An 18,055-nucleotide genomic window follows, 5' to 3' on the forward strand; every position below is an offset into this window, starting at 1 on the left:
AGATCATTGTTTAAATGTCACAGTCTACCTGAGTATTGTTGCTGACCATGTCCATCCCTTTATGACGACAGCATACCTATTTTTGTTGGCTGATTCCAGCAGGATAATGCACTATATCACAAAGCTAAAATCATCTCAAATTAGTTTTCTGAATATGAAAGTGCATTCACTGCACTCAAATGGCCTCCACAGCTAACAGATCTCTATCCAACACAGAACCTTTGGGATTTAGTGTAACAGGAGATTCATATCATACATGTACAATCAACAAATCTGCAGCAACTGTGTGATGCTATCATGTCATTTGTTCACACATCAACCCATTTCCTTATGTTTATTAAATTCAGAATTGTTGGTGTTATATGTATTATAAATATTATAGCTTCTTTCTTCTGAAGTAATTTATCTCATTTTTTCTTTTTAAATGAGTGATCAGCACATTGAAAGACTTTCTTGGGTTGAGAGAGAGGGAGATAATCTAGTTGACCCATTAACAGTTGCCATGATGTAAGAGGATGACAGTAAGAGAGGTTGGGTTTGGGCCAGAAGGAGATAGTGAGGTTCAACATGTGTTTGTTCCAAATACAGTCTCCTTAGCGTCGCTCAAGGCTACTACAATTCAATTCAAGTATTTATTGTCATTGTCAAGAACAATGAAATTGTGTTTGGAGCTTCTACAACAAAACAAAAAGTAATTTACACATCTACATATTTCTGCCTTGTAGACAGCTCAGTTATCAGTGCCATTACCTCTCTGTCAAGCACCCGGTCAGCTGACGTGTTGAGCCGGATGTTGCTTCCATCCAAGAAAAACCAATGTGCATCCTTTCCTTTCAGGCTCCACTGCACTCCCTCCATTGTGGTGTCAGCCATTAACTCAGCAACAATCTCTCCCCAAACTGTGTTTTCTTTGATTGCTGCAGATACATTCTGGCCGTCCAAACATCCACCCCAGCCTGACATTCCTGTACCAAACGCAAACACACACTTAAACACATAGACGGGGGGTTAAAGCTTCATTAAGTGTGACCTGTAATTTAAGCTTTTGGCTTGACTGTGAGGTGGTTGCACCTGTGACTGTACGAAGATACAAGAGAACCAGCAGCGAGCAGACTGGAGCCCTGGCAGTTGGTCCAGTGAGGGCCATTCCTGGGTTAGGTCTCAGGAGCCAGTTCTGCCTGAGTCAAGGCAGAGAACGAGCAAAAAACAATTAACTAAACATAGTCATTGTTATTAGTGTTTCACATTCAGTTATTCTCTTTAAGTTAAGAGTGTGACATGATACCCAAACACAAATACACTCTACTATAAATCCCATTTAAGTTTATTAAATTGGTTTTCAGTTGTGGTTTCTTCAATCAGAAAGAGTGGACTAGTAATAATAACCTACTATTCCTCTTAGCTCCATGATTGTCTAACATGCTTTCCTTACTTTTATGCCCAGTTCATCTGCAGACGTGTAATCTTAACTCTACTCTGTCAGTGCTGGTAATACTCACATGCCTCTTGTATCAGGGGTTTTCTAAAGAATGCATTTTTACTATTCTTCAGTGTTCTCATTACATTGTCTTATATCAGAAATACTAACAACTCCCAATTTTCTATCAGACTTAAGGAATAGCTTGATTTTTTTAGCAGCATCTCTGCCTTACAAATGTAAGTTTAGACGTTTGACCTTGTTTACTATACCACCAAATAGTTTGACTGTGGGTCTGCGATGCTCTTGAGTAACTGTTTGGATCTGTGAGCACATCCCACTGAAATAACAACTTTACCGCTTATATGAAGTAAAATAAACACACAGAAGCCTGCCTTTACACACTCATCTGAACAGAGTTTGTCTTATAGATCAAGACTGATCAGCCATCAACACTGTTTGCTAAACTTCGCTGACTGACCTGTTGTTGTCAAATCCTCTGCAGCTAGTGGGTCAGTCTGCATATCCTCCTGACTTCTGATGGACGTGGCATGTCTGAGTCTCAAAACCCCAAATCCACCAAACATGATTCAGAAAGACAAACTGAGGCTTTCAGAAATACAAAAAATGGCAGCAACAGGTAAAACACACACATACACACACATTGACACCGCCCTCCCACATACATTAAAAAGCAGACAGCAGCTTATGTGTGTCCGGGGATAAATGCCAGCTCAGAGGCTAAAGGCTGAGGGCGTGGCTTACCTGGCCAAAGAGGAAAACTCCAAAGAGATTAGAGATGACAGGAACCTGACAATGAGGTCAGCAACTGGGGTCACAAGTGAATTCAAGAGATTTGTATGATACTCTGAGGCTGAGACTCTCTTCACCTCTATAGACATTGTGTCTGGTAAACTCAACTGTCAGTTTGTTCCTGTATTACAGAGCATAACAAGAACATCATTTTGTTTAGTACATTAGGTCCAGGATGGTAATACATAGGTGTATCAATTTCAGGCTGTGAGATAGTTTAGAATTTTTTAAAAGATTCTGAACATTTTCTTTTGCAATACAGCTCGTCCCTGCGGGATTTGTTCAATTAGCAATTAATGTGTGACAACTAATAGACCCTGACAAGGGATTAGCTGTTCGTCTTCTGAAGATTAACCCACATCTTTAACACTTGTCTCAGCACACCCATGCAAATAAACAAACAAAAAAACAGAACCCCCTAAACAATTAAATTAAGGAGTGTGTACACACACCTTTTGGGATCATTTGATGTGAAATGTTTTTGGTGACAGCCTCAGAAGGGGAAAAAACGGCTTAAGGCTGTTTAATCTGTATCTTATGTGCACTATATATCACTATATAACAATAATTTTTCATATCATATAAATGTTCCTAGAAGCTTTCAATCGTATTAGTGTGTTTTAATAACTTAGAATATTCATTTAATATCAACAAAACACTTAAACCAGATCAAAAAAGGTTATATTGCGTTTATCTCTTCAGTCATGACTGAATATGGCCACTGGATGTCAGCAGAGAAGTGGTTAAAATACAAGAGGCAAGTCAGAGAGTTGACTTTCAAAGCTGAAGTACCCGAACATTTGCTTCTTTTCAGAATGAGTGTATTTTTTTGTAATAGACTTAAATACTTGCTGTGATTAAGGGAAGAATAAACCATTTATAATTGTGCAATTGTGTTGCTGTAGATTCTCTCAATAGTAAAACTGTAAGTAATTGTAAGTAAGTAAGTTTATTCTATTGATGCATTCTCAATCATCCAGGAAAGTAAATCTCCAAAAGTTGAATCTGTTCATCTAGACGTAGCGTTTAGTGGGAGAAACGTTTCGTCACTCATCCAAGTGACTTCTTCAGTCTCAGCTGACTGCAGGTTTCCCCAAACCTTATAAACAGTACATTTGCATAATGACTGAAACCAGCCCACTGAAGGAACAATGGGCTCTGAGGTCAGTTCCTTAATCATAATTATGCAAATTCCCATGACCATTGATCAACAATCACTGACCAAAACCCACTGATCAAAGAACACTGATCAATGGCCATGAGTACCATTCACAGCGAGTTGGGGAATGGCTGCAATCACAGCATTGTAAGATGTCTTGATGCATTCTCAATCATCCAGGAAAGTAAATCTCCAAAAGTTGAATCTGTTCATCTGGACGTAGCGTTTTGTGGGAGAAACGTTAAGTCACTTGGATGAGTGACGAAACATTTCTCCCACAAAACGCTACGTCCAGATGAACAGATTCAACTTTTGGAGAGCATTGTAAGATGGCGAAAGATGTACCCTTAGGCCCCCTCCTCGATTCAGAGATGGTCTTTCCCTTTTCACGTAAATGGCCTCCTTGACTCCGCGCTCAGTGACGAAACGTTTCTCCCACAAAACGCTACGTCCAGATGAACAGATTCAACTTTTGGAGATTGTGTTTTTGACTCAAAACAGCTTTATAGAGGTAAATAAATAAAAAGACAACTTCTGAAGATTAAACCTCATATCTTTACACACTTGTCTCAGCACACCCATGCAAAAAACCAAAAAGAACCCCCCGAAAAACAGAACCCCCCCCGGTTCATTACCAGGCCTTCTTCAGAGGCCTGGTAATGAACTAATCATTTGATTTAGGTCTGTTGACCCAGGGTGAGATCTAAAACCTGCAGGACATCGACTCTCGAGGCCTGAAGTTCCCTACCCCTGATTTAGGGCTTTTAATATTGTACCTGTACAATGAGGACAGTACGTCCTCAATGTACAGGTAAATAGAATAATGAAATATATAATCACAGAAGGAAAAGCTTGACAATAAGTCAGTTTTCCCTCTTTTTGTGTTAATGGGGGGTTGAAGCCAGTTTGCAGACTCCACTGGGTGTATGATGTGTGTGTGTGGATGGAGTGCCCACCTGCTGCCCAGTGTGTGCTGGTAAGTGAATTCACATAACATTTGTTTCAGATGCTGTTTCTCTGCTGTCTCTCCCAGTAGTGAAAGCCATATGTTTAATATAAAGTATATGTGTTCATACTCTTTTTTTCTATTGTAATTATGTATTTAAAGGCGGTGTATGGCCCAGGGGACAGTTTCCATCCAGCTGATGACCCCAGTCAGATCTGCACATGTGAGGTGTAAGAGACAAATTCTGGATAGTAGTCTTAGTGTTTGTAATATTAAAATAAGTTTATCTAATGTTAGGCTGACATGTCTCTGACAAAATATTGGATATGCTCTTTTGTTCTCTAGTTAATGTCATCATCATACACAGGTAGGTAATGCCTCAGTACTGTGGAGCAAACATACTACACCAAGTAATAGATGAACAATTAAATGACAGAAAGGTTCCTGTGTTTTCCACTCTCTGTAACAGAAATTTCAGTTGTTTACAATGTATCCACAATAAAATAAAGAAGTAAATAAATAAATAAAAAGTAAAAATCAATCAATCAATAAAATAGGACATCTAAAATATATTTTTCCTTTATAATGGCACAATAGTCAGGACAAAGTGCTACCAAACCCTTTTCTATAATTTTACACATTTTATTTTGCCCAAAGAGTGATTTTTAAATTTATTTCATTAAATAGAACAGCCTTTCTTTAACATGTAGTAAAACACACACATCCAGCTGAAATTGCACTTTTTTTCTTATATTGAGATATTACAGGGACTAAATGTGGAGCTAAACTTATTTACACTGACAGAAAGGGTTTTTTTCTGGTCTGGACAACTTAAGATTAAAGTACACTGTATGTGCACAGCCTTATATGCCCCCTGGAGCTCTTAGATCGGGTGATCTTTTGCTCTTGGCCACACCAAGGTCGAGGCTGGTTCTTAGAGGTGATCGTGCATTTGCGGTTGTGGTGCCTAAATTGTGGAATGATTCGCCGTTCCACATTAGACAGGCTCCTACCCTCAACCTTTTTAAATCCTATCTTAAAACACATGTTTGTACAGCACTTTGGTCAACACCATTGTTGTAATTAAAAGTGCTATATAAATAAATAAAATAAATGTGGCTCCAAGTGTAAAATGAGTTTGACCTCCCTGATTGTAGTGTTAAACTGTACGGCTGTGACAGGAAATGGCCACTGGCAGAGAATGAGAATGATTAAATATCCTTATTTGGTTTAATTAAGGTATTAATAAATCAGTGATTTAATAATATAATCATTTTTGCTGTATATTCTCGTAATAGTAAAGTTGTAAGTTTTATTTCTATTGTGGGAAAAGGAAGAAAAACAGAAGTCACAAATGCTTTATAGTAGAAAATAAATTATTAAAAAAAAACCCAAAAAACCAAAAACAACCCACTACAAGAGAAAGTGGACAAGTAGCAGGGCAGAGACTTCAAGTGAAGATCAAATCTTAGAGACTGAATGAAATTTATCCCCACATTTTACACTTAAGCTTATAAAGTGGATAAAAACAGACTGCAATTGCTGTTTGTTTTGGGCACTAAAGTCCAGAAGAAATAATTAAATTGTCTGTCTTGTCAAGATTTCACTGTAAAAACGTATTTGCCATCCGACAACTGACTGCATTAAGGGATTCATTTAAAATGGATGAGTTAATGAGTTTGTGAGGTTTAAAAGAGGAGTAAAGTTGAATGTGATGGACATACAAGTCATGAGAAATTATTTTAAAAGTACTGACAAATAGAGCACCTAATCTAGAACCTTGTAGAACGCCACATGACAGAGCAGCAACACCCGACTACAACTAGACCACCGAACGCAAAAGCATTCTCTCAGTATAATATGAAGTAAACGGACCCAAGACTCAGAAGTCCCTCCATGTGGTTTAACCTATGGATCAAGATCTGATGGCCAGCAGTTTCAAAGGGTCCACCGAGTTCCAGTAAAAAAAAAGAAAAAAAAAGGAATGAACAGCTATTAAAAGCAATTTAAGACTTTAACAAGGGGTCCTTCAAAGAAATATAACTTTCTGACAGCAGACTAAACGTTGTAAAGTTATCACGAAAATCGTGAGTCTCCAAAATTTCCCTTAATTGTGTCCCAACAAGCTTTTCTAATATTTTGCTTATCCAAGGAAGCTTTGAGATAGATCTATAGCTTGTGGGCAGAGACAGTCAAAGGAGTTTGCAAAGAAAAGCGCCTGGACTTCTTTAAGTTGCTTGAAGACGTTTCACCTCTCATCCGAGAAGCTTCTTCAGTTCTAAGGTCAAATGGCCGAGAGTCCCAGATTTAAACCCAGTGGGAGTATCCCCCAAGGAGGGACAAAGGACCCCTGGTGATCCTCTAATCACATGCGCCAAGGTGTGAAAGCGGGTGTGGGACCTAATCAGCCAGGGTTTCGGGTGAGCCCATTGTGAAAACTGGCCCCACCTTGTCATGTGAATTCCTGAGGTCAGATGGCCCAGGATGTGAGTGGGCGTTAAGGCATCTGGGGAGGGAACTCAAAACTGGATTATAGATGGCAGACAGTTGGTGTCGTAAACCACCGCCTCTGTTCAAAGATGGTCGCTCACAGTGGACATAGATGGCCTCTTTCACTCCTCTTTCAAACCATCTGTCCTCTCTGTCCAATATGTGAACATTGGCATCCTCGAAAGAGTGTCCTTTATCCTTAAGATGCAGATGGACTGCTGAGTCTTGTCCTGTGGAGGTGGCTCTTCTATGTTGTGCCATGCGCTTGTGAAGTGGCTGTTTGGTCTCTCCAATGTAGAGGTCTGGGCATTCCTCGCTGCACTGTACAGCATACACCACGTTGTTAAGTCTGTGTTTTGGAGTTTTGTCTTTCGGGTGAACCAGTTTGTGTCTGAGTGTGTTGCTGGGTCTGAAGTACACTGGGATGTCGTGCTTGGAGAAAACTTTCCTGAGTTTCTCTGATACACCGGCTACATAGGGGATGACAACGTTGTTGCGTCTGTCTTTCTTATCCTCCCTCGCTGGTGTCTGATCTTCTTTTCTGTGCCTCTTTGCTGACTTTATGAACGCCCAGTTCGGATAACCGCATGTTTTCAGTGCTTCCTTTACATGTGTGTGTTCCTTCTTTTTCCCTTCAGGCTTAGAGGGAACATGTTCTGCCCGGTGGTGCAGAGACAGTCTCGAGTTTGTTTTCAGTTTGTATTCTTTGTCACCAGTTGGAAAAGTTGTTGGAAAAGTGTTTTAAAAATAGCTGGGGATACAGGCTGAAAGCAAACTGCAACTTAGAGACCACAGAGGGACCAATAGAGTCAAAGATTTCAGGAAACATAAATATGAGTAAAATATCAGCTGGGCTCAGGGAGTTTTATTTGAGTTAGCATTTGAGTTAGCACCCATGCAAATAAACAAACAAAAAAACCGAACCCCCCAAACAATAAAATTAAGGAGTGTGTATGTCACACAGTGGAAATTTGTATTTATCTTGTATATTGTTTTTATTCTGATTTTTAGTGTTTATTTATGAGTGTCATTTTATTTGCGTGGCTTTATTCTAGTGATGGGTCCAGCAACACTGACGCACCGACGCTTGTACCAAGCTCACAGAGTGAAGCCTGTGTCGGTGCGTGCGTCGCTTTAAGAAAAAGTCACGTGATCGATACAGCGGCTGTATCGCTCAGTGCCAACGCGCCAAACTGTGTTTAAAAGGTACCGCATCCGCATCTGTCAACGGAACGAGTCGCCACCAAAAAAAACACAAAATTACTCTCCCAAAGATAAATAAAAATACACATCTCTCTCCATAACAAAATGGAGCTCGAAAGAAAAAGAAATGTTTCTGCTGTGTGGGATCATTTTGATCTTTTAACTGCAAATAGTTTGTCTGTCTTTGTTTCAGTGTAATCTATCGGAATAGGAAAAACAGCAATGTGACTTGCAGTGTAAATTATTTATTTCATTTTATGCAGGTTAAATGTCGCATCTGTAATGCGGAGCTTTCTTACACAAACAAAAGCACCTCCTCAGTGTTTAGGCATTACAGAGCCAAACGTGAAAATGAGGCGACAAACACACCGAGAATGAACACAAGTAGGCCTATATTGACATTGAACAGCTTTATCATCATTTTTTTGTTGTTGTTAATATGTGTTTTATTATTTTGAAATCAAGCATCTAGGAAGACTGTTCTGGACCAGGCAGTCCTGAATTTTATTATAAAGGACTGCCAACCCCTTAGTATTGTGGAGAGTGTCGGAGAGAAACATTCCGAGATCAGAGGATCCTTTAATGTACTGGGGGAATAGGAAGACATCTTATCAGAACCTTTTCCACCTGGCTTTACAGTTTTTGTGTACCCCAGCTTCATCTGTGCCTGTGAGTTTTCCAAAGCTGGGGAAATGGTGTCAAAAAAAAAAAAAAAACCCGCAATAGACTGAATGCAAAAACATTGGATAAACTTATTTTTCTGAATAGAAATTTATAATAAACTCTGAGTCAATTACATTTAAATGGGTAATATTATATTCACGATACTTCCATTTAATTTTCACTTAATGTAATTCACAGTATATTTTAAAGACTTCTACAATATTTGCAATGTAAAATATATAAAATGATTCCATGGAAAGTACAATACCTTACAGTGTATACAAGTATAAAAGTATAATATAACTAGGTCATTGAATCAGTGTCTGTTGTGAGTCTCAAGTAAGTTGCCTGCAATGATATTTAAGGTCCAGCAGGTGTCAGTATGGAGCAAAACAGCAACACTGTGTCGACACAGTATCCATACAGTTTGGGGAATGTGCTGAAACGCTTCACGAGGCCTCACCTACCCATCACTACTTTATTCTGTTTCTATTGCATGGTTTTTAGTGTTTTATGTGACATGGTTTTTATCCACTGTGGACTGGCTGCACATGGGACAAATTAGCTGATAGGGACCACCTGCTGAGGCATGGGTGTGTCCAGAGGTGGCCTATCAGCTGTGTAAAGACCTTTTAAAAGCAGGCTAGCTGAGCACTGAAGGAGAGAGGCCCCAGACTGGAAGGTTAGTGCTAGCTGGCCAGCGTGACACGGCGACAGTGGGAGACAGCGCGTGTGATTGGCAGCAGGGCAGAGGTTTACCTCTGCCTGCATTTGTGAGTAGGGTGTCTACTGGGTGCAGCTGGATTGGGAGAGGGTCGCCATGGCCATGAGCCAGGGCTGCTTCTGGGACCATTGTTCTGGCCCCTAGTTGTTATTTTACAGGACACCGACGCAAGGGGAGCTGTGGCGGTGGTCGCATGATGGATTCGGGTGCAGAACGCAAGCCAGGCTGGGAAGTGATGGGCCAGCGGAAGGACAAGAAGATGGGAGGCTCTTTCTTGTCTGCCGAAGACGAGGCTGGCGTGGACTCTGCTTTAAAGAAGAACTTCCTGGCCTGCTGATGGACCCATAATGAACATGTGGCATAATTATAGCAGGGGTTTTTTAATGAATGTAGAAAATAGTAGTTTTACGGGTTTTAGAATTGTTTTATGTAGTTTTAGTAGATAACATTTTATTCCATACATTTTAAGGGTGTTTTTATTTGTGCTCCCTGGCCTAGTAATAAACTGTTTCTGATGAGACCTGCTTCATCTCTGTGCCCGTGGTATCTGACTCGCCTGCTCCCCCTTGTATTTTAAAGAATCTTTCTTTTTAGCGTGACGTTTTGGCGCGACCGCTTTAGTGTCGCCGCGTGTTACATGTACACACACCTTTTGGGATCATTTGATGTGAAATGTTTTTGGTGACAGCCTCAGAGGGAGAAAAGCGGCTTAAGACTGTTTCATCTGTATCTTATGTGCACTATATATCACTATATAACAATTCTTCATATCATATAAATGTTCCTAGAAGCTGTCATTTCAGAAACATCTTCCACAGAGACCAGGTGAATAGAGTCCATAATGCTGGGATCATGACTAAAGGCACTATTTGAGTAATATTTTCTCTAATACCATTAAATCTATCCAGGAAACATCTCAGGTCATTGCAGTCATTGCAGGGAAATAATGTTTTTCAAAGACCAATATAGGATTCTGTATTTCTTTGGAAATTATCTTGGAGAAGTACGAGGCTCCTGCATTTTTTACCATGTTATTTAAAAAAATAAACAACAGTTCCTTTACACTAAGCCAGTGGAGCTCATGGTTTGTGGTTTTTCACTTAAGGCAGGGGTGATGATTCCAGGTCTCAAGGGCCGATGTCCTGCAGGTTTTAGATCTCACCCTGGGTCAACACACTTGAATGAAATGATTAGTTCATTACCAGGCCTCTGGAGAACTTCAAGACATGTTGAGGAAGTAACTTAACCATTTAAATCAGCTGTGTCATCTAAAACCCTGCAGGAAGCCGGCCCTTGAGGCCTGGAGTTTCCCCACCCCTGACAACTTAAGGAATCAGGGAACCGCGTTCAGTCCGCCTTCACAATCAAGAAGTTAAAAGCTATTCAGAGAGACTGGGCATTATTATCCTTAAAACGATCGAAGTGGTTTTGTTTGGTATTGGATCTGAGGTGTTTGGATTTTGATCTCAGCTTTTCCCCCCCTCTTCCTTCACGACAATGGAGGACAAACTAAGAGCATTTGTGCTGCTAAAGATACATTGGCTCTGTATACTCTTCATCTACGGACAGTCTAGTGTAAATTGCGGAAAAGGTAAGCTAAGACAAAAGGCGTTTGGGTCACAGAAGTCACTAATTGTTTGGTTTAATGTTACTATTGTTACTGTTATTATTGTTATTTTGAAGCAAAAGAAAAGTCATTAATTAATATTTCATACAGAATTATATCCTCAACTTAAAATCAACAATGTTTAATGTTTAAGGCTGATTTTTTATTATTATTATTTTGCGTTGTGTTTTAGCAAAAATTCAAATTTTCAAAGTTTAAATTTTTTCCTAACACTACAAAGATTTTCTACCGATAACTGGAAATTCCAAAGTAGAAAATAAATAAAGGTTGCACTGGGTTTTTTTTCAACCTTGTCTAGATGTACTTCTATTTTTATTATGAAATCTGTTTTACATTATACAATACTGTGCAAAAGTCTTGAGCCACTTATTTCTTTATATTTTCTAAGGACCCAGACTTTCTTGTGGCATAGCTCAGCACGGTGTGCACTGTACCCTGGAATAAATCTGAGGAAACTAGTGGAAGGCAGTGTGTCCTGGACAAGTGGGGGGAAAAAGAAGAATTGGTGGATCAAATTAACTACAACAGATAAACAAAAACACAAACAGACACATACAGTCCTCAGCTAGCCTCCCCAGAGGTGTTTGGTTGTGGAGGAGGCCTTGCTGTGGTATTTCAGGGCTGTTTCTCCCGCCATTCAGTGAAAGTTCGACATTTTCTTTTATTTGAACTACAGCTGATTAAAGTTGGGAATAAGGATCCTTTTTTTATTGTGCTGTATCGTCCATCCAGCCTGCTTGTTCTTATTGGAGTTCAGTGACTTCTTATCCTCCACTATGAAGCTGTCCAAACTGCTTATAGTTGAGGACTCCGACCTTTTTGCCAAAGGTTTCTTGGATTCTTTTCATTTTACCCAGTATGTGTCCAGCCCTACACATAGCAAAGGAGGCACGCTGGACCTTGTTTTTACTTTGGGTTTAAATATTGATTGTATTTCTTCTGAGGACAGTTTTATCTCTGATCATCACTGTATTCTATACTATTGTATATAGTATTCTATTCTATTGCTTATAGTATTTTATTCTATTGTTTAAAGTATGTTATTTTTCTTAACCTACTCCATTGTTTTTCTTATTTTTTGCTGCTCTAACATTGCACTGTCCACTTTCTGCTATGACACAACAAATTTCCCAAGTGTGGGACTAAAGGTTTATCTTATTTTATCTTATTATTTTTAAGTTTTCTTTTCACGAGTCTCTGTCTCCTGTTTGGAGGAAGGTTCAGTCTCGTATCTTAAATTTCTCCACAGGTGAGAAATTCTCTGATGCTTTTAATTTATATCTATCCCCTAATAACAAATCTTTTTAATAATACCTGTCTTTCCATTTTAGATAGCTTTTAACAATGCAATAAAAGATGCGATGGGTGCCTATTTTTTCATACCTGGTTGTAAAGAGCAAAGGTCATCCAGAGGTGTTGTTTGACACCTTCAGTGGTATTATTACTCCTGCTCCACCTGCTGCCCCCAGTTCTTCATAGGGGAAGTAGAAATTTTCTCTCTTTCTTGTTAGAAAAAAATCAGTAATGTAAGAAAATAATTTTTCCCATCAGCATCTTCATTGTCAGTTCCTACTCCAGCTCGGCCTGTTATTTTAGAAACTTTTTCACATGTTTCTCTTGCTAGTTACCTCAATGAAAGCATCCTCCTGTTCACTTGACATTTTACCTGCATCTTTATTCGAAAATGTCTTTCAGTCTATTGGGACCTGTCTGCTTGCCATAATCAACAGTTCACTGGTGTCTGGTAAAGTCCCTGCTTATTGTAAAAATGTGATATCCACCCCCTTTAAAAAAAAACAAGTTAGACCCTTTTCTTCTTAGCAGTTACAGACCAATCTCAAAATGACCATTTATTGCTAAGATTTTAGAAAAGGCCTTGTCGTATTGGTCCATTTGATCGACCTTTGTTGTTGTTGTAATTTATTTTATTTTAGAGAAAAAAAGAGAAAACAAGCACAAAAAAGAGCAACATAATAAACATAACACCATCGCATTAATCTAGCTAAGTGTAAATAACAGTAAATACTAAATATTGAAAGTTGTGCAGCACGCAGGACCGACAGCACCCAATGTGCTTTGAGGTAGCAGCCAAGAGAGGTGTAGTTTGTGTCTATGAACAGTGAACACCCGTGTGTACACCTGTGTGGATGAGCACGGTTGTATTCAAAAGGTTTCTCCATGTAATGATCTGCTAGAGGGTGTAGGGAGCCATAGCCCCAGACGAAGGATCACCCAGCAGCCACGGAGCAGAAGCAGGGCTATAAGCAGAGTGGGCTACATTGGTGTGCCAGCGGGCTCCGCCGGCAGCCAGCTGTCCAGAGTGAACTGAGTTGCAGGCACAGAGGCCTGAGGGCCTCCCACACCTCGGAAGAGGCCCAACCGAGCCACGGGTGTGAAGACCCCATACCTCCCTCCTCCCGCTCATCCCACATAGCAGACAGGTCTGGCCCGGATCTGGTGTCAAGCCGGCACTGCTGGCTGACTTCTGGCATGGTAAGTGGGATGTCATCCAGATATGGGCCAGGCCTGGCGTAGATGGCGCTGTTTATATGTTGGCATGCCACATCTGACCCGATTGTGGTTTATGTGGCCCAGGCTCATAAAAAACAGGCATCAAGCTGACACTTCTGACTGACCGGTGTCATTTCAGGGTGTATGTCAACGAGATGTGGGCCAGGTCTGGCAATGACGGCAACTATTTATCTTCCTATTTTTCTATTTTAGTTAGAAGACCCAAATGCCATGTTGCAATATTATAATGCTACGGTAGCCAACGTTTCAAATGCAGGTTTGACAGGTTTGTGAGTGCACATTTTATCCAAAACCTAGTGAGGGTTTACAATACAATACGATACAACTTTATTTATATAGCACATTTAAAAACCAGAGGTACACCAAAGTACTTTGCAATAGAAACTGGAAAATTAAGACATGATTAAATAAAAGACTAATAACAAAGTACCACATATGTCAGCAGGTTGAGGGTGAGTTTACTCATGTTTACCACTGTGTGGCTGTAGCTTAGGAGGTAGAGCAGGTCACCTACTGATCGGAAGGTTATGTCGAGAGTGTGAATGTGTATGAATGTAGTTAGGAAGCACTCAGTTTAGAGAACGGAGAATGGGTGAATGTGGCATGTTGTATAGAGCACAGAGTTTTATCATGTTACTTTTGCACTATTATGTTTCGGCACATGTTGTCATTACATGGCTTGATTAAGGTACACATTAGGCTGACATCTGGGGCGAGAGCTGAAACTGTTCTGGGCCAGCACAGGGCCAGCAGTGTGTCTGCAACTGGCCCTGATAATGTAAACACACATGGCCCACATACCGCAAGAATGATGGCCCTTTGGTGGCCCAGATCAGGTTGCCAGAGGTAATCCACATGGGCCAGCACACGACCACCAGTGTGTCTGCAACTGGCCTTGTGCTGGCCCATGTGTAAGCACCTCTGGCAAACCAGATCTGTGCCACCAAAGGGCCGTCATTCTTTGCGGTGTGTGGGCCATATGTAAGCACATTGTGTGGGCCAGATCTGGGGCATACCTATTTTGCTCTGTGGGATGTGTAGTGTTGCTGCGTGTTGTTCTAAAGTGCATTTAAAACACAGGAGTCAGGTGGGGACAGTGGTCATATCAAATATTGACTTTTAAGCTTGTTAGAGTTGTACAAACTCTGTTTTTGTGTTTATATAATGTATATATTTTCATGAATGTTTGCACAATGTCCCCCCAAAAATTGGTGGTTCCATTTTCTTTAAAACTTATAGAGAAATATGTGGTTGCTCAAGACTTTTGCACAGTGCTGTATGAATAAATTATTACCTCTACACCTAGCTGGTACATATACACTGTATGAACAAAAGCACTGGGCCATATCTCATTATCTTTTAATTTGGGTGTTTTCAATTTCATATGATTTCACACACAGGTGTATAAATCATGCGGTCTACAAAAATTTGGCAATGAATGGGTCGTTGTAAAGAGCAAACCTACTCTGGCATTAACATCAGCACAAACACTGTGGGGCAGGTTTACATAGCTGAGCAGCTCCTATAGGCATAACGTGTACGTAGCCGACTTCATTTTTACCCCAACTATGTATTTTTTCTTAACCTCATCATTTCTCTTCATTATTGCCTCTGATCATTTATTGTATTTTGAATACTCTTGTAGTATTTCTATCAGTGGACTCCTCATGAGCAGAAAACCATGTCTGATTATTCACAGACAAACCAGAGTTTTACTAAGTCCCCAACTATGAGATCTGTCATTCCCACCCAGTTTACCAGGATTTATATTTTAGGAACCAAAGATTCTCTGACTGACACCAGCCATCATCCTCAGGACAATCAGAGTGATCAGATGCAGAGAGCTGTGGTACTGGAGCATCGAAGAGTTCCTCGAGATGTAAATGATAGACTACAGAAGCTAGAGATAAGGGTGGGGGAGATGGCTCGCGTGCTGGATATGGTCAGAGCTCAGGTAAAGATTGCACTTAAAGCATGAGTTTCACAAAACAATGACACAGTGAAACATGACATGACATACTAGGATTTTCTTTTTAATAACAGACTGACAAACTGTTGATGCTGGAGAATAGGATGGATGAGCTGGCACGTAAGCTGAATGTGGCCACTGTACGAACAAAAAATGACATAATGAAACATGACATGGCATACTGGGATTTTTAATTCTGATTTATTACTTATATTTTTACTTCTTTGGCCCAATGACAAACTATAGAGAAATGATAGCCTGCAACATCTGGAGGATATATCAAGAGAGCTGGATCGCATGCAGAAAACAATCAACACTCAGGTAAAGATTGCACTTAGTGAGTTTTCACAAAAAAATGACACAATGAAACATTACATGACATACTGGGATTTTCTTTCTTTTTTTCATAACAGACTGACAACCTGTTGAGGCTGGAGAATAGGATGGACGAGCTGGCACGTACACTGAACATGGCCATTGTAAGAGCCAAAAATGACATAATGAAACATGACATACCGGGATTTTAAACTTTGATTTATTTACTTTTATGTTTACTTTTTTGGCCCAATGACAAACTACAGAAAAATGATAGCCTGCAACATCTGGAGCATATATCAAGAGAGCTGGATCGTATGCAGAAAACCGTCAAAGCTCAGGTAAAGATTGCACTTAAAGCATGAGTTTCACAAAACAATAACACAGTGAAACATGACATGACATACTAGGATTTTCTTTTTAATAACAGACTGACAAACTGTTGAGGCTGGAGAATAGGATGGACGAGCTGGCACGTAAGCTGAACATGGCCACTGTACGAACAAAAAATGACATAATGAAACATGACATGGCATACTGGGATTTTTAATTCTGATTTATTACTTATATTTTTACTTCTTTGGCCCAATGACAAACTATAGAGAAATGATAGCCTGCAACATCTGGAGGATATATCAAGAGAGCTGGATCGCATGCAGAAAACAATCAACACTCAGGTAAAGATTGCACTTACTGAGTTTTCACAAAAAATGACACAATTTTTTGTCATTTTTGGTATTGGGGCCTCTTTTATTCATTATTTATATGCTTCCTCTTGGTTATATATTCCGAAAATATAATATAAATTTCCACTGTTATGCCGATGACACCCAGCTCTACCTTTCTTCTAAACCCAATTCATCCCTCCCACCTCCCTCCCTCTCACACTGTCTTATTGAGATTAGATCCTGGTTCTCCTCCAATTTCCTCAAACTTAACAGTAATAAAACTGAAGTTTTACTTGTTGGTACACCATCTATCTTAACCAAATCCCACAGCTTTTCCATTAACATTGAAAATTCTCCCACCCTTCCCTCCCCTCAGGTTAAGAGTTTGGGCATCATACTTGATAATACTCTTTCATTCCAGTCTCACATTAATTACATAACCCGGTCTGCTTACTTCCATTCACGTAATATTAACCGACTCCGTCCCTTCCTTACCCCTCATGCTGCTGCCATCCTTGTTCATAGTTTTATTACATCCCGTATTGATTACTGTAATTCCTCCTATTTGGTCTCCCTAAAGGTCCCTTCATAAACTCCAACTTCTTCAAAATTCTGCAGCTCGGATCATAACCCGTACTCCGTTAAGTGCTCATATTACCCCAGTTCTTCAGCGGCTTCACTGGTTGCCCATAAATTTTAAAATCTTACTTCTTACTTACAAGTGTATCCATAAATCTGCTCCTTCATATTTGTGTGACCTGCTCCATATCACCACTGTTTCCCGCCCTCTCAGATCATCATCTGCTATTCATCTTACTGTTCCGTCCTCACACCTTATTACTATGGGAAACAGAGCTTTCAGTCGCTCTGCTCCCCAGCTCTGGAACTCTCTTCCCCCTGCACTAAGAAATATTGACTCCCTCTCCGTATTCAAGACACAGCTCAAAACACATCTGTTTAAACTGGCTTATTCGCTTTAATGCTGATTTTATCTGTTGTCACGCTCTGTTTTGTAATTTTAACTTATTTTATGTAATGTATGACTACTGTTCCTTTTATTAATTGTGTTTTTTGTAAGGTGACCTTGGGTTTCTGAAAGGCGCCCTCAAATAAAATGTATTATTATTATTATTACAATGAAACATTACATGACATACTGGGATTTTCTTTCTTTTTTTCATAACAGACTGACAACCTGTTGAGGCTGGAGAATAGGATGGACGAGCTGGCACGTACACTGAACATGGCCATTGTAAGAGCCAAAAATGACATAATGAAACATGACATGACATACCGGGATTTTAAACTTTGATTTATTTACTTTTATGTTTACTTTTTTGGCCCAATGACAAACTACAGAAAAATGATAGCCTGCAACATCTGGAGCATATATCAAGAGAGCTGGATCGTATGCAGAAAACCGTCAAAGCTCAGGTAAAGATTGCACTTAGTCTAAGATTTTTCACAAATAAATAACACAATGAAACATGAAATTACATGCTTGGATTTTTTTCTTTTTTTTATCACAG

General features: G+C 39.8%; 1 protein-coding gene and 1 long non-coding RNA gene across 2 annotated transcripts in view; one reads left to right on the forward strand and one right to left on the reverse strand.

Moving 5' to 3' along the window:
• LOC116309974 (myosin heavy chain, non-muscle-like) overlaps positions 1–18,002 on the forward strand; it is a 156,450-nt gene extending 138,448 nt beyond the window's left edge. The window contains exons 7-12 of the mRNA XM_039615908.1: positions 15,957–16,022; positions 16,125–16,199; positions 16,289–16,354; positions 16,461–16,535; positions 17,713–17,778; positions 17,886–18,002. Coding sequence (XP_039471842.1) covers positions 15,957–16,022; positions 16,125–16,199; positions 16,289–16,354; positions 16,461–16,535; positions 17,713–17,778; positions 17,886–18,002 — 465 coding nt within the window. The remainder of the gene's footprint in view (positions 1–15,956; positions 16,023–16,124; positions 16,200–16,288; positions 16,355–16,460; positions 16,536–17,712; positions 17,779–17,885) is intronic.
• Positions 873–1,931, reverse strand: LOC120441298. The gene is made up of 3 exons (XR_005613968.1): positions 1,899–1,931; positions 1,072–1,178; positions 873–965 (listed from the first exon to the last, which is right to left on the reverse strand). It is a non-coding gene; the product is annotated as an uncharacterized LOC120441298 (long non-coding RNA).
• Positions 18,003–18,055: the final 53 nt, after the last annotated feature.

The sequence above is a fragment of the Oreochromis aureus genome, linkage group 7, assembly GCF_013358895.1.
Source record: "Oreochromis aureus strain Israel breed Guangdong linkage group 7, ZZ_aureus, whole genome shotgun sequence".
NCBI classification, from domain to species: domain Eukaryota; kingdom Metazoa; phylum Chordata; class Actinopteri; order Cichliformes; family Cichlidae; genus Oreochromis; species Oreochromis aureus.